We start from the raw sequence: 24,016 nt of genomic DNA on the forward strand, positions 1-24,016 counted from the left end.
AGGACCCCATGGCATGTTAAAAATTGGCTTTATTGGTCTATTATGATTTTAAATAGTAATTTGTATAATACATATGCAAAAGCTTTAGCTCATATTAGTTACTTTTATTGTACACTTAGCAATATTTAAGAAATAAGATAACTGAATACAATTTTTCAATTGCTTATACAAATTACAGATTGTAATTAGAACAAATACCTGGCTTCTCTTCCTCTATGCCATTCTAACTGCACTGGCATCTGCTTTTCCTCAAATGTGATGGTCATCTTCCCGTTTCAGGATCTTTCTACTTCTGTTTCCTGCTTGGAATGCACTTTCCCCGATGCAACCAAAGCTTGCATCCCTCATTTCATCCAGATCTCTAAGACATCACAATCATCCTGCCAAAAACAGCAGCTTCTTTCTCTTCCTTCCCTTCCTCTAGCTTATCTATTTATTCTACCTACCCATCCAGCCATCTTTTTCTTTCTTTCTTTAACCCCATGATACTGCATTTTTATTACCTAAGAGTTTCTTACCCTTGCATACTTTTTAAAACACAACATCCACAAGGGCAGGGACTTTGTCTTTTTTTTATTCTCTACTGTATTCTCGTAGCTACAATAGAGTCTGGAACATAAGTGGCTCTCAAATATTTGCTGAATGGACACATGTCCCATCTCATAATGTGAACTATTTAGTCAGTCAACTAACAGCAGAAATACCTGAATATATGTTTGTGTAACACAGAAAGGACAATCTCAAAGTACATAGAAAGGAAAATAACAGAACAAGCCTTTATTTTAGTTCATTTTCTAAATCCCTGAAGTATTTTGGAAGGAGGGGAAAGCTCAAAAGCCCTACTTTTTACTCTTGCAAAGATAAACTTTTCCCTTTTCCACAACTATTTTCTTTTCATTAATGAAAACAGTAGTTCCCCTTGTTCTTGGTTTCACTTTCTAAAAATTCAGTTATAGTTAACATACTCTGAAAATATTAAATGGGAAATAAATAAACAATTTTAAGTTTTAAAGTGTGTGCTGCTCCAAGTAGCATCAGGAAAATCTCACGCTGTCCAGGATACTAATCGTCCCTTTGTCTAGTGTATCCATGAAGTATATGCTAACTATGTTAGTCACTTAGTAGCCATCTCAGAAATTAAGACTGATTGTCATGGTATCACACTGCTCATAAACACAATGTTCAATTCTATCTAAAGTGTCAGAAGTGCACTAGGGTTCCTAAAAAGTATATCCTGTGAATAAGGGAGCAACTATTTTACATAGAAAAAATAAACTCCAAAGCATGGTTAGTGGTTAATGATGACAATCCATTCCTCATCAGCAATGAGAAAATTGCTAAAGAACAGTATCATGGACTTTACCAATACTTTTTAAGAGAAAACTTAACATTTAAGTTATAAAGAGAATCTGGGGTTAGAATTAGCATTTGCAATTAAAAAGATAGGACTTATGATGCAGTGGTTAAAAGCACAAACTCAGGAGCTACTAAATCCAATCACTTAATAGCAGTTGAAACTTGGGCAATAATTGTTAAGAACAAGCCACAGTTGCCCAACTGTAAAATAAGGATAAATATTTCCATGTTCGTTGTAGAAATAAATATTAAATTTTAAGAATGTAATAAACAACTCCCATAGCTTTAATGAAAGACAGCTAATACTTCTTATGCGCTTGAAATTAAGCATTGCCCCCACTGGTCTGGAAGAACTCATCCAATATTTTTTCATTATCTACATTTCACCTTTACTTCTAGATCCAAAACATCCATATGAAGTCTGGTAAAATCCACTTAGAATGTGGTCATTACCAACCTTGAATAACTCCAATCTCTGTTCAGATCCAAGGGGCAGTCATTCCTGACCTCACTCCCAAATCTCAATGCATGCCTCATAAAAGCCTAAGAATAAGATCATACAAACGCAGAAAAGACCCTTAGATCCAAAGTACCATATCCCAAAAGAGCAACATCTAATAAAAGCCATCAATCTACTTAGAGTCAACTGAAATTATCTATTTAACTCACTTTTAAATTGAGATCCTATCATAAAATTTTTACCTAACAGTATTTACAAAGTTCTAGGCTGTTACAATCAATACTATAAAATACACTAAGAGACACCAAGGAACACAGAATATCAAAACATTTGTTTCATGGGGGTAGGGGGGAGAAATGACCCAAGCCTTGTATGCACATATAAATAATAAAATTAAAAAAAAAAACAAAAAACATTTGTTTCAAGTAAAATATAATCACAAGAGAAAAACAAGACTAAATTTAACTCATTAATCATTTAGTAAGATATTATCATAATAAAAACAATGTAACTAATATTAAAAACCAAGTTGTACTAATAGTTGATAATTTTTTAAATAACAATTGAGCAACCAAACATTGCCAGTGGCAATAATAAACTGGTGTGAGGCTAAAAGATAAATCTGCAGTATAGACAGTCTCTGATTTACAATGGTGCCAAAGTACTGCCATACAGTCTTTCTGTTTTTCACTTTCAGTATGGTATTCAATAAATTACATGATATTCAACACTTTATTATAAAATACTGTGTTAGGTGATCCTGCCTACCTGTAGGCTAATGCAAGTATTCTGAGTACATATAAGGTAGGCTTAGGTTAAGATACAATGTTTTGTAGGTTAGGTGTATTTAATGCATTTTGTCTTGGAATATTTCTAACTTGTCATAAATTGAGCATCTGTGTGTGTCTACAGCCTTAAAAACAAATGTATTAAGGATATCCAATGGAAATAAAGTTCACTGAATTTTATTTAAAAATTCAAAATACCTAAAAGTATAACTGCAGTGAATGGTTACACAAACAGTTTCACAAGCATAGGTAGTATATATGATCATATATTTTAAGTTCTAAAGAAGTATTTATAAAGAGTATGAATTATTACCGAAAATGTTTAATGATTTAGTCAACAATTTGTTGAGCTACCCTTATTTGGTTAGCATTATCACAGATGCTGATTCAAGGTAAAGCAAGAACAGATAAGGTCATTGTTTCAATGACATAGTTTCATTTGAAAACCATACATTACAAAAGAAGCCACAGCAAACTATTATTATAAAATAAATGAGAAAGATACTCTGATTAAAAAGGAGTATGTTTCTCTAAATATCTTTAACACAACAAGATCCACTCTTGGTAGGAGTGCAAGGGAGTCCTAATACAAGTTGACTAGGGATTATAGAGACTTCTGAATAAATCTGTTCACCTCAGTTGCTTTCTAAAACCCCTAAAATGAGAAGTTAAGACAGTTTTAGAGAGAAATAACTCATCAGCGCAAAGACAATGGAGCAGGATCTTAGGAAGAACATGTTAATGAATTTTTGGAAGCTATATATGTGAATGGTTGAATGATACCTGTAGATCATAAATCAATGAAAATACAAACCTAAGCCAGTGTGTAAATGGGAAAGATCATCAAGAAATAAGCCATTTACTACACCAGACATATGGAGAAGCTCAGAAATGAGAAATACCGCTATTACAGAGGACAGGTGTAAGTGTAATTGAAAACAATAGGGCTGATAATTCTTAACTTTCAGAATAACCAGAGACACACAAAGTCACTATTCAGGCTCTTCTAAGAGGACTAAGCATCCAGGCCTATAGCAATCAGGCTAGAAGACACACATTTAGGTCCATTTACCAGAACATGGGAAGACCTAGACACAGACATTGTGAGGATCTCATCGATTAACTTATTGAAAACACTGCTAATTAATAAATCTTACTACATAAGTAGAACTTCTTATTCCCACATTTGTATTTTCCCTGTAAATATGTAAATATGGATAGTGAAGGAGCCTAAAATATTTGATGAAAGCTTCTAACAAGAAAAACGAATAGAAAAGAGGAATGCAGAGAAACAGTAACATGAACTGGAAAAAAAAATCTTCAAATGCTGTAATATCTTCCAGAGAAATAAGATCACAGAGAATAAGAGATATACAGGAAAGTTCTGATAGTTTTTAAAAGAGGGTCTTAAAATTAAATTAAAATTTAATTAAAAAACTCAATAGATGGGTTGAAATATAATGGCATCTCTTCAAAAGCAAAATAAAGGTAATACACTGGAAAATACAAGAATGTGTATCTCAATAAATAAGAGAAAAACACGTATGCATAGGAGCTCCATGACCCGCTTTCATTAGTATGAAACTTCAGAGCTATAGGTATGAAAAGATCTTAAAAGCACTCATAAAGAAAAACAAATTGTTGATATGTAATTTTATGTTGGTCTATCATCTTATATATAGGTAAAATAAATGTCTTAATTTACGTATGGGGCTCAAAATTTATGTCCCATCAGCAGGAAAATACTATGGACAGGCACAACAAGAAAAGGTACAAAGCATTAAGAAGAGGAAAAAGGATCCCCAGAATTATGAAAGTCCCAAAATAACAACTATGGAGGGCTACTAGGATGCCTTCAGAGGCAGGAAGAAAAAATAATCAGATGATACCTTATGTATTTGCATGTATTAGAAGGAACTTTATAATTCTGTTGATAATTTTGGGGATAAATTAAGTGTTACTTACTTAAAAACTAAGCAAACAAACCAGAAAAGACAAATGATGAATTCTAGGAGAGGCAAAGTTATATAAAAGAGAAGGGTATGTCATAATAGTATATTAACACAGGAATCAGAAGAGAAGGGTATGGAAAATTTATTATTTTTTAATATAAGTCTTGCGGCACTATTTGATTTTTTCACATATCTTACACTGTTTTTTTTTAAGTTATCCAGGTTGAACAGAAGGTAAAGATTTGAACACTGCAAACATTTTACATGTTTATTTTACATAAAAAAGAAAAATATTAGAAAAATTATACTTTAAAACATCAATTGTTTTTTAATTCACAGGACACTGATTTTAAAATTTGTTTCTTCTATTATTTCCAAATTTTCTTTACAAACACTATTTAAGCAAACATTTTTTTAAAGGATTGAAAGTTACACTTTGGAGGAAAAGGATTCTCAGATACTCCTTTAAATATTATGAAGAGCTAAAATTCATTTAATCATCCCAAATATATGCTTAATTACTCTCTGATATATATGTAAAATGCATGAAAGTTACATATAAAAATTCTTTTTGTTGTTTTATTTTCCACTTAAAAACAAGAGACAGAAACACAAATTTAAAATCACAAGAAAGGTATTGTGGGAAAGAACAGGCTTTCAGTAAGCACATGTGTTCTGAATGAAATGTGATTTAAGAAAATTCATTAGTTTCTGTCTGACAATCTTTGAGTCTTATAAATGAAATTGTACTCTGTTATAATTCAAATAATTTAAAGATTCCTGGAATAATAACTCAATTATGTTATCAAATTTAATACTGTTGCTTACAAATAACTTAAAATGAAAAAAAAATCTTAAATCTACCTACCCATATTATATTTCAAGTGAGTTTTCTAAAACAATAATTTTTACAACCACATTTTCAAAATTTCTTTTTAATATGCAGATATTCTAACTGATGACAAAAGTTAAATTCTCTTAAGTTGTATTTTTATTAAGATAAAATTCTGAACAGCTGGAGGATAGAATATTAAGACACTGTTTTTATTATAATAGCAATCATCTTACTGTCAGAATATATTTACTAAAATATATATGATTCCTTTATAAGTATAATTTATTTTAAGGATTATCATTTTTTTTCCTTATCAGAAGCCAGTGGTTACAGGGAAAGAAAAGTCAATAGGTTAAAGGAAGGAAAGAAAATAAATTTTACTTATTCCTTATAAAATAAATGGAAACATTAAAAAATACCTGAAAGCATACATAGCAATTCCAGTAAAGGTTTAAGTATCCCTTATCTAAAATGGTTGGGACCAGAAGTGTTTGGGGTTAGGGATATTCCTGGGATTTTATAATATTTACATCTACATGAGTTATCTTGAGAATGGGATCCAAATCTAAATATGAAATTCCTTTACTTATACACACAGACTAAAGTTAATTCTACATAATAGTGTGGATAAAAATAATAATATTAGCAAATATATACACTGTGTCATTTTGAACATGACTTGTCAAGATTAGATGTGAAACTTTCCACTTATGGTGTTCATGTTGGCACTCAAAAAGTTGTAGATTTAATACCTTGGATTTTGGATTTTTTACACTAGGGATATGCAACCTGTATGTGTGTTTTTATTCTCTACTTTTTTTGGTGATTGTGAAAATTTTGACTGAAGGAAAACACTGGTTTGAGAAATGCATCCCTCTCTGCAGAGGGATTATGGTAGGGGTTTTAAGATGAGTCGACATTAACTGCTTTGCATGTAGATCATTGGTGTTTGTTATATTCCTCACTTTGCTGTATTTTAATGAATGTATCATACTTTCACAGATTTTTTTTTTTGCCCTCGCTCTCCTGTACCTGAGTTTCTCTGAGCATGTTCTTTATATAATGTGTAACAAACAATTGTAGGGAGGGGGCCTGAAGCCTGCATGGTTAACAGGCTCTCAGAGTCTTAGAACCTGTGATCAAAATTTCTTGAGTTCTAAAATAATTTCTTACAAAAAAGGCTTAGAAATTTATGCAAATTATTTTGTGACTTTGTATTTCAATGTTACATTAAGGCCACCAGAAGAAGGAAAAGCAGGAAAGCAGCAAGTATTTGGTATTATAATCACTTAGCATCAGACAACAGTAATTTTTTTTTTCTCTGGAGTTATGTTCCCTCAAGTAAGTAGTTTCTTACTTTAGGACACTTAAAACTAAGAGGTTAGCTGGGCACCAGTGGCTTGTGACTATAATCCTTGCTACTTGGGAGGCTGAGATCTAGAGGATCACGGTTTGAGGTCAGATCAGGCAACAGTTCCTGGGACTCCATCTCCAAAATAGCCAGAGCAAAATGAACTGGAGGTGTGGCTCAAGAGGTACGGTGCCTACTTTGCAAGCACAAAAACCTGAGTTCAACCCCCGAGTCCCACCAAAAACAAAAATAAATAAAAAACAGGAGTTTAAGAATCAGTAATTAATAGTTGATATTAGATATGCAAAACTATGATAGGTAAAACATTTTAAAAGCATGCACTTCTAGCATTTTTGTCATAAAGTCACATTCTAAATCTTTTTCCCTGGACTTCCCTTTGTTGTTCATGAAATATCAATGAAGACACTATAGCCTGATAAGACAGATCTTAAGGGCTATTATATAACTATACTTCTCCGTATAAGTTTTCAAGTCAACTTTCATGAGTTGAAATCAATTTTTTTGTCCTTATATTTTGAGGAAGGGCATAAGCAATTTTTATTAAAAATGCTTACATAGTAAGACCTTTTTACAAATTCTTGAGGGCAGGAGAGAAGAAAGCTTAACAATGATCTGTCTTGTTCTTTTGTTTAAAGAGAAATGAATTCACTCACACAAACATAAAAAGATCATGGATTATTTAAAATAGGTATACAAATATAAAACCATAAAACTGTACTTGGCAAAGCATGAATTTCTTTAACCATTAAAAAAACCTCCATGTTTGTTCTCTTTTTGAAAAGGAAAATTTTGATTAGAATCTAGAAGCCATCAGAAAATAGGATGTTAATGGAGAAAAACCACTGCAGAATAAATAGAGCAGATTGGTCAGTGCCACTCATACTAAGAAAAGCACATTAACAGTGTATTAGTGTTTGTGATTCACAGCAAAAAACAACACACATTTGACAGGGCTGAGCGAGCTGGGTTACACGCAATCAGCAACAGGCAGCCCTAAACAAGCTATGCTAAGACTAGTCCTCTTTCAGCACCTCAAATGTGACAATCTCATCTATGCTTTGTATACAGTGGTCCTTTGTCCAGTTGACACTTCCTCAACTCCCCCCACACACATATTTTTCCATCATTGTGCTGCTTGGGCTTCAGATCTCAGCTTCTTTTACTCCACATATAAATTAGGAACCTCCTACCATTTATAATCTTTCTAAGCACTTTTTATTTCCTGCCACAGTATTTCCAGCACTATGTATTTACATGTATATTGTGTCGGTAAAGTCTGTCTCTCTCCAGTAGCCGTTACATTACATAAAGGTAGAAACCACATCTTTTTACACATTGTATAGCCAGTGATTTGTGCAAAAGTAGGCACACTTAGTGGGATAAAGTGCAATTAGAATTCTATCTTTGGCTAATATCACTTCACATCTATATTACTCCAACAGGTCTAGACCCTTCCCACCTGCAATGCTAGACCATAAAACCTTAATATTAAACAACTGAGGTTTCCTACTGCCTTGTGAAAAAACACTGGGGTATAAGAAAATTAAAACAGACTACAGTGAAACATTTTGGGTATAAGTGGGCATAAGAGGGTGACTTTAATAGTATAATCACTCAGTTTTCACTCAGGTCAGTAACCTGCCACATCATTCCCATTCTAGAGGCTGAGTTACTATTCTGCTCACACTAACTCTCAGCTTGATTAGCTTCTCTTTTCCTTTACATTGAAAGTGGAACTAAATGCAAATATATAGATTTAACTTTTACTTCTTTGTATTCAGTCTCCATGATGACTTCTATGGCTCCTTATCTCCTAATATTCACATCTTTGGAGTAGCAGTGACCTTGGATGTTGCAGAAATGGTGGTATGAGACTTCTGAAGCTAGGTCATAGAAGACACTGAGGCATTTGCAATAAGCTGTACAACTCACTTTGGGATATAGCAACCATGTGGTGAGAAAATTTCAGCAGCCCTGTGGGGAGGTCCATATGGTAATAAACTGAGTTCTTTTGCTAACAGCACTATACTAATCTGCCAGCCACAATGAGTGGGCCCATCTTGGAAAGGAATCTTCCAGTCTAGTCAAGCCTTTAGATGACTATAGGCTCAGCCAATTTCTTGACTGCTATCCCATGAGAGTAATTCAGCTAGAACTAATTGTTCCCAAATTCGAACCTACAGAAATTATGTGATATGATAAATTTTTAATGTTGTTTTAAGCTGCTAAATTTTGGGGTACTTTGTTTTGAAGCCATAGATAACAAAATCTCTCCTTCCTACAGTTTACAGTTCTCTAAAATTTTTACCGTAAATATAAAGAGAAAAGGAAAATTTACCCCCTACCACTTCCTTTCTCTTTCTTCATGAGGTCCCAATAAGGAAGATGAAGAAAACAGTGGTTTTCTGAGGATAAAAATATTTTTGTTTGTATTAAACAGATTTTCTGAAAGAGATGAGAGGGTGAGACCGAAGAGACGGAACACAAGTGCTGCTCTGAAGATTGGGAAAGAAGGTAAAACAAATACAAGGACTAAGCCTGGTTTGTTTCCTCCATTTCCCATCACCTTGCTTATGCATATTCTACTGAAGCCCAGCCTCCAAAAAGCATAATGTGCAGACTGCAGGGAGGAGGAAAATACATAGTGTGATAACACAGGAAGCAGTGGAATTTGTACTAGTAAGTGGCAGCACTGAGGTAATAATTTTTAAATAGTTACATGATGGAAATTTGGAGAATTACCAGCTTTATTTCTTTATATTATACAGAGATAGTTTTGCAAATGTTTTCTTTTCTTTCTCTTGCCTTGATACATGTAGACATAAAATATCCCAATTAGAAAGAGATTTGTCACCATGATCATTCACCAACAAGGGGTGGTGGGCACATTTTTCCCCTTCCAAGACTCAAAGATAATGATGGAGTGGTTCATCATTGGTTCATCAGCCTGCCTAGCAAGTGCAAGGCCCTGAATTCAACTCCCCAGTAACATAAAAATAAATCAATAAAAAAGTAAATAAATAAAAGAAATTTGCTCTTAAAAGGCAGCATTTAGCTGCTTCTATTTCCTTTTTTTAAGGTCCTTTCTCTAGATTTCCTTCCACATTTAAAATTACACAGGCTACAAAAAATAAAACCTGAGATAATTAATAGTGTAGTAATGAATATTTTCTCTAACAGATTCAAAAGCTTTTTAAATGAAAATGGAAATAACAATAAAATTTTTCATTATCCAACAGTAATTAACAATCTTGAACTAGAATTTCTAAGAGTTTTCTTTCTAGAGAAGATAAAGAGGTAAACAGGGAAATTCTCCACCATAAGCTATTATTCTTTTTGCCTTCCCTTTCTCCCCTCCTTCCCTCCCTTCCTCAGTCCCTCCCTCCTAGTCACTCTGTAGCCCAAGCTGGCCTTGAACTCTAGATCTTCCTGAGGCAGTGCCACCACATCCAACTTATATTCTATTTGTGATCAACAGATCTAAGAAACCACCACTGGAACTGTAAATGTATCGGTGAAAAAAATGAAGACCTCCTACAGAGATACTTAAAAAGTATTAGAGGACCCAAACAAGCAAACAAATAAATTAAAAAACTAAAGCATGTCTTATTTTGTGTGTAGAATTCTCATTACCTATGTCAACAACTGCTGATAAATAACACCTAAGCTTTGCAAATTCGTTAAAATGAAGGAATCAGAGAGACAAAAAATTCTTTTATAAGCAAAATCAGAATCAACAGAAAATGGTTAAAAGTATTATCAATTTAGTTAGTAACACTTAAGTTCTAGAGTTTACATGCTAAATCATCTAAGAAACAATAAAAATTCTTTGTAGAATTAACAATGCAAAAGCTTATAAGCAATTCATGATTTTGATTCAATAAGAAGTTCTGAGCCAGAACTAACCAGTTATGCTGTGCCTGAATTCTCCTGACCCACTGAAATTGTATGAGGTAATAAATATCTATTGTTTTAAGCTGCTAAATTTTAGGATAATTTGTTTGTGGCAATATACAAGTTAATATCTCCCTTGAATGAAGAGACAGAATTTGCTAGGTTTTCAAAATTAATATAAGGGGCAATGAGAAGCAGTGTGTAAATAATGTAAAATAGTTACTTTTTTCATTTATACACATAATATATACAATTGAAACAAGTACATTAATAAAATTTCTTCAGATCATTAATTAGTTGACAGAGATGCTACTAGGTACTCATTTCCTATAAAAACCGATAATGTAAGCAGATAAATTGGTAAATAACAAAACTTTTTTTTTTTTTTTTAAAACATCACCTACCCTTAAGAGGATCATGCTCTGCTCTCATAATATCAATAAGGGAATTTTCCAAAGAGTGCATATTCAAGCTGTCATACATTCTACTTCGATCCTTGAAGAGAAGAAAAAGAAGACTTAGGAGTTATGCAATTTTTTTCAAAAATGGTTTAAAAATGTGACCTAAAATTTCTTACATAAAATAGAACATCTGATTAATATTACTAATCAATCTGTATCCCAAGAAAATACTGATTACTAAGGATCTAATGAGCTATAATGCGTCTTATTGGAGGATAATATTTTCAACACATTTGTTTCTAAAATATCTTATCAAAATTAACCAAATTTCATTGGCAGGATGACTACAATACAGTGAAATAATTTCTTTCGTTATTTCTATGGAGATTCCAGGAATGTAAGACACACAAGAAAGCACTTTTAATTGTTTATAAAGTTTTTTCTTACATATCTAAAACAACAGACATTTGCACTTGGGAAAGTAAATATCGGGGGTAAAAATTTAATTCCATAATTGCACCAACTTTAAACATGAGACACTTTATTTAGCTTAAGTCACGTGAATGTAGTAACAATGAATGCAAAAACACACAACACAGTGAAAACAAAAGCATGATATACTAGTATTAGAATAAAGACAAAGCTTAGAATATTTACATTCAAATCTCACTCTCCAAAGTGCTCCCATATTGGTCTCTCCATTTGCAATCATCCCTCCCCCAAATTCCTGGTAAAAGAAGGCAGGTAGAGGAGAGAAGAGTGAAAATAATCTCAGCTCACTAAATTTCCAACTTTTCCAAGTCAAACAACAGGTCTTTTGTCAGAAGTCTTGTTTGCTGAAAACTCAATCCCCTCACTTGCTTACTAGAAGAACTTTTACTCTGTACTTCCTGTGAGTTTATACTATATTCTAATCAACACATACTCAATGTAAATGAATATATATACACATATACATACACACAACACATGTATATAATACACACACACACACACCCATATCTGAAACTACACAGGAAGCTGGAGTCCATGCCCTCCAAATAGCTAAGGAGTCTTTTCCCAAAATATATCAATGCCACTACCCATTTGTGTGTGTACATGCAAGCATGCATGTGCAAACGTGTGCCCATGTAGAGGAGGGAGAATAGGCCATTTTAAGCTCAACAAATGATTAACACAGAAAATGAAAAGTGAAGAATCAGAATATTAAGTGGGGGGGAAAAAAAAGAGTCCCCACAGAAGTGTTCACAAGGTAATGCACTTCTTAACCTGAAACCATCTACTATAAGAGAAACCAGAAGTCTCTGGGATTCTATGCAAAGTACTACACATGGGTTATACATGTAACTTTTTTTCTTAAGAAAAGGCTTATACTTTTAATCAACTTTCCAAAGGGGTACAAAATCCAGAGAAGATTCAGAACCAGTTCTTTAAAAAGCTAAAGAAAAAGATAATAAGCTTTTGAGAGAACAGGTTCATTCATTTACTCTACTTTGATGTTTAAAATAGAGTTGTAAGCTTTTTAAAACTTGAGGGCCACTATCAGTTATTGCAGACTAAACAGATCCTATCAAGGAACTAGAAAGCGTGAAAAGTTACACTGAATGATGGAGAGAATGGCAGACAGCAGGTTCTCATTCCAGCTTTGTCACCAGTTAACTGTATCAGTCCCCTGAACTCATTTTTATGGATAGACCCTTAAGGAATAACATACTCATCCATAACAACTGACCACTAGAACAGTGATTGTTGGTCAGAGAGGCAGAGGAAATCAATGAACTATACCAGTGCTTCCCAAAATTGATCATGCTTTAGACTTTTCAAGAAACTTAACACAGATAACTGAGACACATCAACAGAGTTTGATTCAGTAGGCTTATAATGGCACCTACTATAATTTTAACGAGTTCTAAGGTGACACTGATTCTGCTGTCTTATAGCCCACAAGGTAAACAGCAAGAGTTTTGTGGTCTTGTAAGTTACTAAGCTGCTTTAGACTCTGGTTCTATCTTCTAGAAAACAATCATGTCAGATCAGATGCCTAAATGCCACTTAAAAAAAACAGAAAAGAAAAAGGCTAAAGGGATCATCTAGAGAACACAGCTAGTACCCAAATTTGTTAAAATGTCTATTACTTTTTCATAAAAATACTTTGTAAAATATATAAATTGAGTTCTATGAGGGGAAAGACTATACCTTCAAAATAGTAATTACAAAGGACTATAAACTTCAGAATTGTCAATAGACTATGTTAATTGACTAAACAAAGTCTAGTATCAGGTATTAATGTGGCCTTGGTATTGACCTGAATTTCCAACCACCCGATGGAAAATCAAACACTACTATATTCAAAGTTCCAAGATGTACTTAAGATAGAATTATAAAATATAAACTGTCATGATAGAAATTAATGCTCATATAATCGAGAAACCTTCAGAAGATACAAGAATCATGTAGGTTCTAAGAATATATTATAGGTTAAAATTCTTTATATTCTATTTTTCCTAAATTTTTGGAAGAAGAACATGTTACAGTTCAGAGCTAGCTTTTCAGGCTGATGATTAAAATAAACCCTATCTAAAAACTTATACTTGGCTATAAAACAACTATGTATTCTCCTGAAGTAAGGATATCAGAAAAATTTGTACTCACACACACTACATTAGTTTAAACAGACCTGAGGCAATTTTGCATAACCATGACCACACCAATCCTGATTTGTATTAATAAATGTATAAAATCATAGCAATGTAACTCACATTTTTTACTACACTGTTACTTGAGAGTTGCTAAGACATTTCACAAAAGTAAGACTCTTTCTTAGGAAAAGTTTATACCCAATCTATCTTAAAATATGAAAACTATCTGGCAAAGAATCAACAAATGGACTTTTAGAAAAAGACAATAAAAAACAGGAAGAAATATCAGAACACACTGGTATATAACTTCTTACAGTTTAATGTTTATTTTTTTTTAATTTTTCTTAAACCTGGACACTAGCCACAAGCACTTATCAGAGTTTCGACACAATTTTAATATGGCTGAAAAACATAAAAAGAACAAAGCAATCCTAATCAAAGATAATCTTTTAGGATTATAAACACTGAAAATTAACTAAAGAGGCCATGTACATTAGTGTGGCATAAGGGAACTAAAACTTAATTACAAAGGAACTTTTTGATGGGACAGTATTTTTTTTCCTTTGATATATTCAAAACCCTGCTTTATTTCAAAAGAAGTGGTCAGGGGAAACTTCCACTCTTGAAAATGAAGTATTCTCCCAAACAAAAAGGAGATGGATAGGGGCTGGAGGCATGGCTCAAGTAGTAGAGTGCCTGGCTAGCAAGCATAGGGTTCTGACTTCAAACCCAAGGATCACACACAGAAAAAGATGGACAATTTTCTTAAAAGCCTTATCCCCTCATACAAATGATAAATCTAGAACATATACCTTTCTATGCAAATATAAGATAAACTCCTACTGTACATTCAATGTTTATATTTAGTTCTCTAATCTTTAATAGGTTGTACTAATACTGTTCCCAATTTTAAGTACACATTGATCATACATTCCTAGTTACACGATGTTATTCCACCATACAGTTAGTTGCAGATGTACTAATTCTGCTTAAACCACATAATATAGCAAGCATGCAATCTCGCAAACACTCATTATTCTTATTCATCCAACTAAACTCTTACTTTTTCAAATAGTTGCTTTCCCTCCATATTATACCAAGAGTAACTAAAACACTAATATATTCACAATACACATTTCTTGGACTTTGTTTATTCTGAACTCAACAAATGCTATGACAATCATTCAGAAAAAAAAATTCTACTTTTGGATTTTTTTAAAAGGCCAAAATCTGCTAAAGGTGTTAGTACCTACAAGGATTAAATAAAACAGAAAGCTAAGTAGAAAATATTTCGAGTACAATTAAAGAACTGAACCTAGGATAAGAAATAGATGAAGAAGGCATCTATTACTCAACCATCTATAAATGAGTTCATTTTCCATACATATGAGGGCTCAATTTTCAGTCTGTAAATCTGAAGACAACCTATGTCTCTGAAGTTCATATGGTATAAGAACCAGACTTGAAGGAATACTTTATTAGATAAAGAAGTGAAATTGGTCAATATATAGTACATTTTTCTAACAAGAGATTTTCAAATTGTGATTTGTCACATAATAATATCTTGGTTAAGAATGGTAGAACATATCTCCAATTAACTCAAGATAGCTCACGTGACACAGAGCAAAAACCTAGAGTTGGATATATTGGTAATTTGCCAGCTAGGGGACAGACCAACACATACTTATAGACTTTACAGGCTATATTACAGCAGCATGGTACTGCTTTACTTACAGTAAACTGCTGTGCCATAAATAAGCTTTTAAGGGATAACATCAGTTAAAATGGCATTTACTCTTTGATTTAAAATATTCAAGTATTAATGAATAAATATATTGAAACCTTAATGTCTAATTGAAAATTCCATTTTAAGATAGTTTAGAAATCACATTTCTGATTATGATTTCTTCAAAGGGTAGCTAGTTAATAGTTTTTAAAGTAAAGAAATTTTGGTCACGTGTGGCAATTCTAGCACTGTAAACTCTGTAATCACAGCAGTAGAGGACAAAAGCAGGAGGACTGCAAGGTCAAAGTCAGTTTGGGCTACACAGTAAGACTCTGTGGCAAAAAAGAAAAGTTCTTAGCCTAAAATAAATGAATAGAAATATCCTTTTGTTTTGTTTTGCTTTTCAGTGGAACTAGGGTTTGAACTCAGGGCTTTATGCTTGCTAGGCAGGCATTCTGCCATTTGAGTCACTCCGCCAGCCCTGTTTTATGTTGGGTATTTCTGAGAAAGGGTCTCGTGAATTATTTGCCTTGGGGGCTGGCTTTGAACTCCATTCTCCTGATTTCTGTCTCCTGAGTAGCTAGGTTTATAGGCATGAGCTACTGGCGCCTGGCAATCCTTTTGCCTTTTTAGTTTGTTTTTCAGAGAGGATCTCTAGCTAACTGTACTGGGGCTGGCCTGGAACTATGATCCTCCTATGTACCCCTCCTAAGTAGGTGGAATTACAGATGTATACCACCGATCCAGGTATATAATAATCTTTCTAAAGTCAGGAAAGTGCATAATAATTTACATTTTAAATTGTGAAGTTTTCCATTTAAAACAACAAACGAAGATCCATAAAATTTACTTACAACAAATAAAATCAACCTATGAAACTAGTTTTTTTTCATTCACTGAACTTAATTACACTTTCAGATCTTGGTATAAGGAAGAACTGAAGTATTCAGGTATAAGAATTAGGACTTCAGTTCAATAATTTGTTATATTCTAGACCTAATCAGTTTGAGACTAAAGGAAATAAAATTTAAATGATTTATAAAATAATGTACTTTTTAAACAAAAAATTACTAGTATTAAAACATTGTATAATAGATCAAAAAATGAAAATAATCTCAATCAGAGCGTTTATATATACCTCCAAATAACTCAACATTTTAACATACTAATTCTAGTTTGTAGCAACTGTATTTTTAAGAATTCAACTTCAAATACCTCAACCTTTTATGAAAGATGGAAACACAGAACAAATTATATATAGTAAGGACCCTTAGGGTACTTAAAAGAGACAATGACATTGTGTTCAAGATGGGTAAGAATATCAGATACTACACCTCCTCAGCCTTAAACCAATACCTCAGTCCCTTCCCCACCAAGAACCCAAGCCCCTTATAGTCTAAGAATAAAGTTCAGGGGGGTTGGAATGAGGGAGCAGAGAGGAAGAAAAATGGCGAATACAGATCAGAGAGAAGAATAACAGCTGAGTATAAAGGCCTTATATGACCTACTTCAAGGTCTCTTTTTTATATAGACAAGGTAACTATAACCTACAGAGTTGAAAGCTCATAAGCTATGTCATTCAATGTCACAGACTGAGAAGAGAAAGAAGATCTGGGTTTCGGACCTCCTTACCTCCATTTGAGTTCGTTTCCACTACTTTTGTTCTCTACCACTGTATTCAATACTTCATCATACCACAGCTCTGCAAAGAGCCCACAGGAAATGCTAGTACCTCTGCAGTTTACCAAAAGCCTGTCTTTAAGCAATGAAATCAGTTTTCCTAAAATGAACTTACCTAAAACCCTAGGTTATAAAACTGGTTAAGAGCAGAGTGGCTCTGACTTGATTTTAAGTGGGAGGACTGGAGCAGTTCCAACGCCTATTTTGAAACTTCCTTCTCGTATCTCACCTGAAATCATCTCAGTAACCGCCCCCCCCACCCCAACACACACACACACACACACACACACACACACACACACAAGGCCCTTTATGCTATGTACATATCATATTGCTCCTGCATGTACACTTAGATTATGTCCTTTTTTTCTCTAACAGTATTTCTCGTTACCATCAAAATAACTGGGATAAATTTCCTTTCCTAGGCATTTACATATTCAATTTGAGTAATATAATGCTGCTACCATAAAAATATTACTAACACAGGTGAATTGAGCCAGAGTGAAAAAGCGAGTAGAAAGAGATAGATAGCAAACTTATATTAACAAACTGCACATTACATGAGGTAACTACTATATCTAAGTGGAGATCCTAGCAGGACAATTTTAGTAAATAGGCAGGACTTGTCTAAAACAACTCATGGTTGACTACTGAAGTTAGTGCTAATCCTTTACTAAAATGCTATTTACAAATTTATTATTGTATTATTGCCTATATAGGCCATATTTATAAAGTCATCTCCTGCTGATAACTTAACTGAGGAAGGACCTCATCTGTGAATAACATAGCTCCATTCACTTAACTCACATGTCAAGTCTAATCAAACTTGGGTTTTGTTAAGAAAGGATATTCCTATGTAAGCATCAAGTTTACTATGTCCTGTAATAATCCTCATTGCCAACTACCCAGCATACATTCATATTCAGTCTGTAGGAAGAAAGATATCATTTTGCAAGCACAAATTATGTAAGAGCAGGAATGAAACTTAGAATAAATAAATACTATAAAGTTTTTTTACACAGGTAAAAAAACTGAACTGAAATCGGGTCTTTTCAGAAATATATCTCAAGACAAATGTAAGAGATTGTATGAGAAAAATTTGCTTGAAAAGATTTGTAAAATGCAAAATGTAAAACGAGATATTAAGTAAATATATGATTTTGTACCTAACTGGAAATAATTCTGAAAGGAGATAAAATCTGTTTAGTTTGACTGATGTTTAAAGTCAGGTGCTTTTGGGCATATAATTAATTCCTTTTTCTAAAATATAAAGTTATTATGGTTCAGAAATATAAAATAACTACAAATCTTTTAAATCTGAAAACAACTTTTACTGAATAGTTTAATTCAAGTGAGCTTTAAAAAATGAGTTGCTTTAATGCCTTTTGACATATACTTCAATAGGTATGATTAAAAGGTAAATGATAAATCCTACTTATAAACAAAATACTAAACTCCTAGCCAAAATCCTGAAAAAATATACACTGTGCAGCCTACCTGGTCTATTCTGGATGTTCCGGCTGCAGTGCACCAACTATCTTGGAGTGAATCTGAGCCCCAAGCTGGCAACTGCAAACTAGATCTCACCTTCAATAGCATAGAAGTTTTCATCAGAAATGAGCAGTTCTTTTCCCCATACCCATCCTCCCCAAAAAAGAAACAAAAAACAATCAAAATTCTATTTTAAATCTTTGTTCTGTTTTCTAAAGGTTTTAGGAAAAATAAAATTTCATTTGAAACAGCAATAAGGAGCTTAGATAAAATATTTAACAAAATATTAACAGGCCTGAAAAAATGTCTAATCGTCGTAACTATTAAACAATACTAGAAGACAAATTTGAACTGTATGATTATTTTGCCATAATCACAGCTGTATAAACATATTCTAAGTAACAGAAAGCTAATCACTCGCAAATCTATGAATTATTACAGCTACGGAACATTTCAGCTTAGCTGTATCATAGGAAGAACAAATTTTGGTGAACTATTAGAGATTAGTAAACAAGCACTTTCAAGAAGCTGCCGATTCAAAAGCTTCAATCTCTACTTCTTTCTCCATTTTAGGAAGCTTATTTTCCATTGCATGTTTAGAGAACTTTTTACATTCTCGATTTTCTCTGTGTATTTTACCCTTTGATAATTAAATTATATGCTGAAAAACTAGAACTTTATTTTTAAGTTGGTAACTTCACCATACTACCACCTACCTATCACTGCCACTACCACCCAACTTCCTGTTTTGAAAGATTAACATTAGAGGCAAAGCCATTTACATACCATTCTTACCTGTAAGGGTAAGAGCGTATTACTATTGTTGTCTGTTCTGAACACATTATCTTCAATCCAAGATTTTGGAGTCAGTGATGGTGTGGAGCGAGTAAATTTCGGTGGTGCTATGACATTACCAGAAAATGGTTTCTTCAGAGGAGATATCTGATTCATAGTCCCTGGAATTCCCATGTTTCCAGTTCTACGGTGATCTCTGCCATGCATTGCTCCCCAGGACATGCTTCCAGTGCCCCAGCCACTGCTCTGATGGTTGCTCCAAGGAGATTGTTTCAGAAGAGGCTGGGAAAAACACATCTACTTAAATTACAGGCTATGAAGAGTTTATAATTCAAATTCAAGCTTTAGACTTAAACTAAGAACTTATATGATCATAAAAATGAAATATTTAAAAGCAACAAAATATATCTTAAGTAACTTACAAAAAGTAGTAGGCATGAAATCTTGCTATTTGAAATCATATTTATTTAATGCTGGGCAAGTTTCATCCTCTTAGCCACTATAAATATGATATTTCATAACAATTACTAAAACAGAAAAATGTGGTTACTTCTTTTTACCCTTAAGAGAGAACTGTATATCTGGTAAAGATGAAGAAATATTTTTAAGCTGAAATTAACTCCAAAGAGCCTTAAAGTAACCATATTCTGTCAGGTCTTTATTAATTAAATTTCCCAGTTATATGAGTGAATTTTTTTAGACCATATACTTCCCAAACAAGTTGTACTACTCTAAAAGTAGATACTGATAACATTTGTCATTAAAAAATATATCTTTTTAGAGTAGGGGAATATAAGAAATATGCTGTTTTCTTGCACTGTTTATTTGACTTTTAAGGAATTTCATTCTGGTTTTGGAATAATCTCTTTCATAATGTTTTTATTTCACTTAGTTATCCACAACAGTTAAGCAATTATCTAATGTTACCCATAGGTGGATCCACTGAGCTACACAGTCAATAAACAATCACAGGCTTTGATTATTCTTAACAATCCTAACTCAAGTCACCATTCAAGTTTCCATTAAGTTCATTCATTTTCAAAAGTAAATTATATTCCATATGACAAGAAAAGTCATCAAATGGAAAATCCGCAAGTCAAGTCTATAGTACTTTTTTTTAGGAAGTATGAAGTGCTAACAATTCTACTGCCAATAAACTAATAACCTAGTAATTTAGTGCTGGGATGTCACCAGTAGAAGTACAGACTGTGCAGTTACTAAAGATCAACCGACAGGGTACTCTTCAGCCTGTATCTTACAAGGCAATTTACAAAACCCTGCGGTCTATACGCTACCCATTTTTACATCTTTTAAGTGCTGCTGTAATGGAGAAAACACGTTCCCCCACATCCTGCAAAAGCACGCATAGCTGAGGAGCTCACCACAGATCTGCCCATGCACCAGGCCTTGCTTTGATGCAAAACTGTCTGCCAGGGAGCTACAACTCCTTAAGGAAGCTGTGTGACCTCCTGCGCTTACGGTGAGAGCCACTTTTGTGCAAGTGATTTACGGTTAAATATGGATCACAGCACATGTTCTGCCGATGTTCTACATTAGGACTTCGGGAACTCAGGGTCAGCGCATGTCTGCGGCTGAAAACTGAAGAGCGAGCGAGGTAGCCGCTGCTGCTCGAGGTTACGCAAATCACGGGAAGTGGATACCGTCTCACAAGTCCTATTTCCAGTGCGGGCGGGTCCCGCCGTCCTCTGGGAGGAAGCAAAGCGCTAGCTGTTACCGGGCTGACCTGGGTGAGCCGTTCACGCCGCTCGGGTCAACTCAGACGGCGAGGGCGGGCCGCGGGGGAAGCTGTGACCTGGAGCCGGCACGGCTGGGGTCAAATTCGCTTCCCGTCCCTCCTCAATCACGAAGCCAAGTGAAGCAGCGAGGCCCCCGGACACACGCTGGCCGGACTAGTGGGCAGTGCCCCGCCAATGTCCAATGTCGCGCACCCCGGAGGGGTCACCCCAGCGCCGCACCGAGGGATGGGGGTCTCGGGCGGGCAGGGGCATGGATCGCGAAACCCTGTGTCCCTAAAGAGACGCCCACCCCGCGACTTCCCCCGGAGGAGAGGGACGGACGCCGCCTGGCCGCCTCGTCCAGCGCGACCCGAGTCCCAGGTCCCGGGGGGGGGGGCTCGGTGTCAACCCAGAGGCCGTCACCGCCGCCTCGGGTCCCTGACCGCGGCGGGCGGGCAGAGCGCGGCCCCGCTCCGACGGCCGGCAGGTGGCCGGGAGGGTGGGCGTTGGAGGCTCCGGCCACACGGGGCGGCCCCGCCGCCGAAGCCTCCCGCATCGCCCCCGGACGGCCCCGGCGCGGGCGGTCCCCCCTCGCGGGCCGAGTTCGCGCCCCACGACCGCCCGTCCGAGGCCCCGGCGAGTCCTGGGCCGCCCCTCGCCGGGCGCCATTCCGCCGGGCCCCTGCGCTCCACCGCCGCGGTTCCCGCAGCCCGCGGCGGCCCCGGCCGGTCGTGTCCCCCCGCCCCGCCCCGGCCCGGCCCGGCGCCCGCCCGCCGTACCTGGTGGTGGTTGTAGGAGTTCCTCTGCTGCAGGAAGGCGGCGGCCGCCTGGTGCTGCTGCTGGAGCTGCGGGCTGACGGGCGACCTCCGGCTCTGCGGCTGCTGCGGCGCCGCGGGCGGCGGCGGCGGCGGCGGAGGTAAATTCATGGCGGGCGGCGGCGGCGGGGGCACCGCGGTCGCCGAAAAGGGGCCGCCAAAGCCGCCACCGCCACCACCGCCACTCGCCGGCACGCTGAGCCCCGCACAGCCGTGCGGCGACACGGGCGAGAAGCTCGGGAAGAAGGCCGGGTTCATGGACGACGGCAGCCCCGGGTAGAAGCCGTTCTCCGAGTCAGGGCTGGGCGGCGGCATGGCGCTGAGCGAGCCGCCGCCGGCGCCGCTACCGCCGCCGCCGCCGCCGCCGCCCGGGGTGGTGGCCGAGGAGCCGGGCGGCGGCGGCGGCTGGGACGGAGGCGGCGGCGGCGGCTGGGGCGCCGGCGGCTGCTGGGGTTGGGGCGGCGGCGACGCGGTCTGCACGGACCAGGGGGTGCCGAAGCCGGGCAGCGGCGGCGGGGGCGACGCGGAGCCGCCTCCCCCTCCGCCTCCGGGGGGGCCCCCGCCGCCGCCGCCGCCGCCGCCGGGGTGCGGAAGGTCCGGGCTCTGCAGGCTGCTGAAGGCGCCCGCGCCGAGCGCCCCGCCGGGCAGGAGGCTACTGGGGCTGTTGAGCAGAGGGTGGTTGGGAGACTCCATGGAGCCCGGCGCGGGGTTCACCGGCGGCGTCGAGGGGCCCAAGCCCGCATTGGGGTGCTCGGCGGCGCTGCCCTCGCCCGCGGCCGGGGTCCTGCGAGGACTGCCCGCGCCTCCGTGGCGGCGCCGCGGGGCTGCGGGCGGCGAGGGCGGGAGCTGCCGGAGCGGGGGCAGGTCGGCTGGGCGCTGCCGCGGCGGCGGGGCCAAGTCTTGCGGCGGGAGGCGCTGCGAGTGCGGGAGGCTGAACGGCGGCGGCTGGCGCTGGGCGAGCTGCGCCGGCGGGAGGAGCGGGCCGGGCGGCGGCGTTGGCGGCGTTGGCGGCGGCGGGCTGAAGCGGCCCGGGCAGTGGAGCGGCGGCGGCGGCTTCGAGTCCAGAGGGTGGGGACGGTGGGGAGGGCTGAACTCTTTCCTCTTCTGGCTGCTCAGCTGCTGCGGCTGCCGCTTACTGAAGTCCTGCGGGGAGGAGGTGCGGCGGCGGCAGCAGCAGGAGGAGGCGGAGGAGGAGGAGGGGTGGTGCAGACTCGGTTTGAAGTCCTGGGAGGGGAGGAGGTGGGTCACACCCGCGTTCGTGCTGCCGCCGGGGTGGTGGTTGGGGAGTTTCTCCGCGGCCGCCGCCCCCGAGAGCGGCCGCGCCGGCTGCTGTGTCAGCCCCAGCAGCAGCTCATCCTGCATGGTCTGCGGATGCGCCAGGAGCGGGGAGGAGGAAGAGGAAGCGGCGGCGGCCGCGCAGCTCGCGCCGCCGCCGAGGGGGATGGAGAAGGGGGAGGCGGCCTCAGCCAAGCCGGTGACAGGCAACGGCGGCGGCGAGAGCGGGCCGAAGGGCGTGGCGGAGGGCGGCGGGGCGGTGGCCGTGTCGGGCCCCGCGGCGCAGGGAAGAGACCCGGGGCTGTGGCTGCGGAGCGGGACTGTGTGTGGCGCCCCAAACCCGAAGTCCCTCATTTATCAGGCCGGCGGCCGTGAGGGGAGACGGGCCCCGTCCACTGCCCCGCCTAGGAAGCCCCCGGAGCCGTGGTGGTGCGGTCGTGGTGGAAAGAGAGGGAGGAGGGGGTCAGTGAGAAAGGGACACTGTGACTGAACCAGGGCACCGACTTCGGCCTCGCCGCCCCTCGCTCGCAGCGGGCACCGCCGCCTCCCGAGACCGGCTCGGGCGCCGCCGCCGCCGCCCCGCCGCCCCGGCCGCTTAAGAACCCCGGAACGTGCGTCAGCGCCACCTCACAATCGCGCCGCCCCCCGCGGCGCGTCCCGGCACGCGCGGGCGCAAGGCCGCCGTGCCCCGCCCACGCCCCGCCCCTCATTAATATGCGGCTCGGCTCGCGGGGTGCGGAAGTGAGCGGCGCGTCCCCTCGGGTCCCTGCTGTGCCCAGGGAAAAGGAAAGGCTGGTTGGG

General features: G+C 38.8%; 1 protein-coding gene across 11 annotated transcripts in view; it reads right to left on the bottom strand.

Annotated features, from left to right (window-relative positions):
* Cpeb2 (cytoplasmic polyadenylation element binding protein 2) overlaps positions 1 to 23,782 on the bottom strand; it is a 61,966-nt gene extending 38,184 nt beyond the window's left edge. For 5 of the 11 annotated variants that reach the window (XM_074042591.1, XM_074042590.1, XM_074042588.1 and 2 more), the window contains exons 1-4: positions 21,905 to 23,782; positions 19,390 to 19,671; positions 18,601 to 18,690; positions 11,062 to 11,152 (exon numbers count right to left, since the gene is read on the bottom strand). In XM_074042591.1, the coding sequence (XP_073898692.1) occupies positions 11,062 to 11,152; positions 18,601 to 18,690; positions 19,390 to 19,671; positions 21,905 to 23,569 (2,128 nt within the window). In that variant the 5' untranslated portion in view covers positions 23,570 to 23,782. Of the gene's footprint in view, positions 1 to 1,813; positions 11,038 to 11,061; positions 11,153 to 18,600; positions 18,691 to 19,389; positions 19,672 to 20,771; positions 21,545 to 21,904 lie in introns of those variants that run through there. The other 6 variants (XM_074042594.1, XM_074042593.1, XM_074042592.1 and 3 more) reach the window with 4 other exon arrangements.
* Positions 23,783 to 24,016: the final 234 nt, after the last annotated feature.

This window comes from Castor canadensis, chromosome 9 (assembly GCF_047511655.1).
Source record: "Castor canadensis chromosome 9, mCasCan1.hap1v2, whole genome shotgun sequence".
Classification (NCBI taxonomy): Eukaryota; Metazoa; Chordata; class Mammalia; order Rodentia; family Castoridae; genus Castor; species Castor canadensis.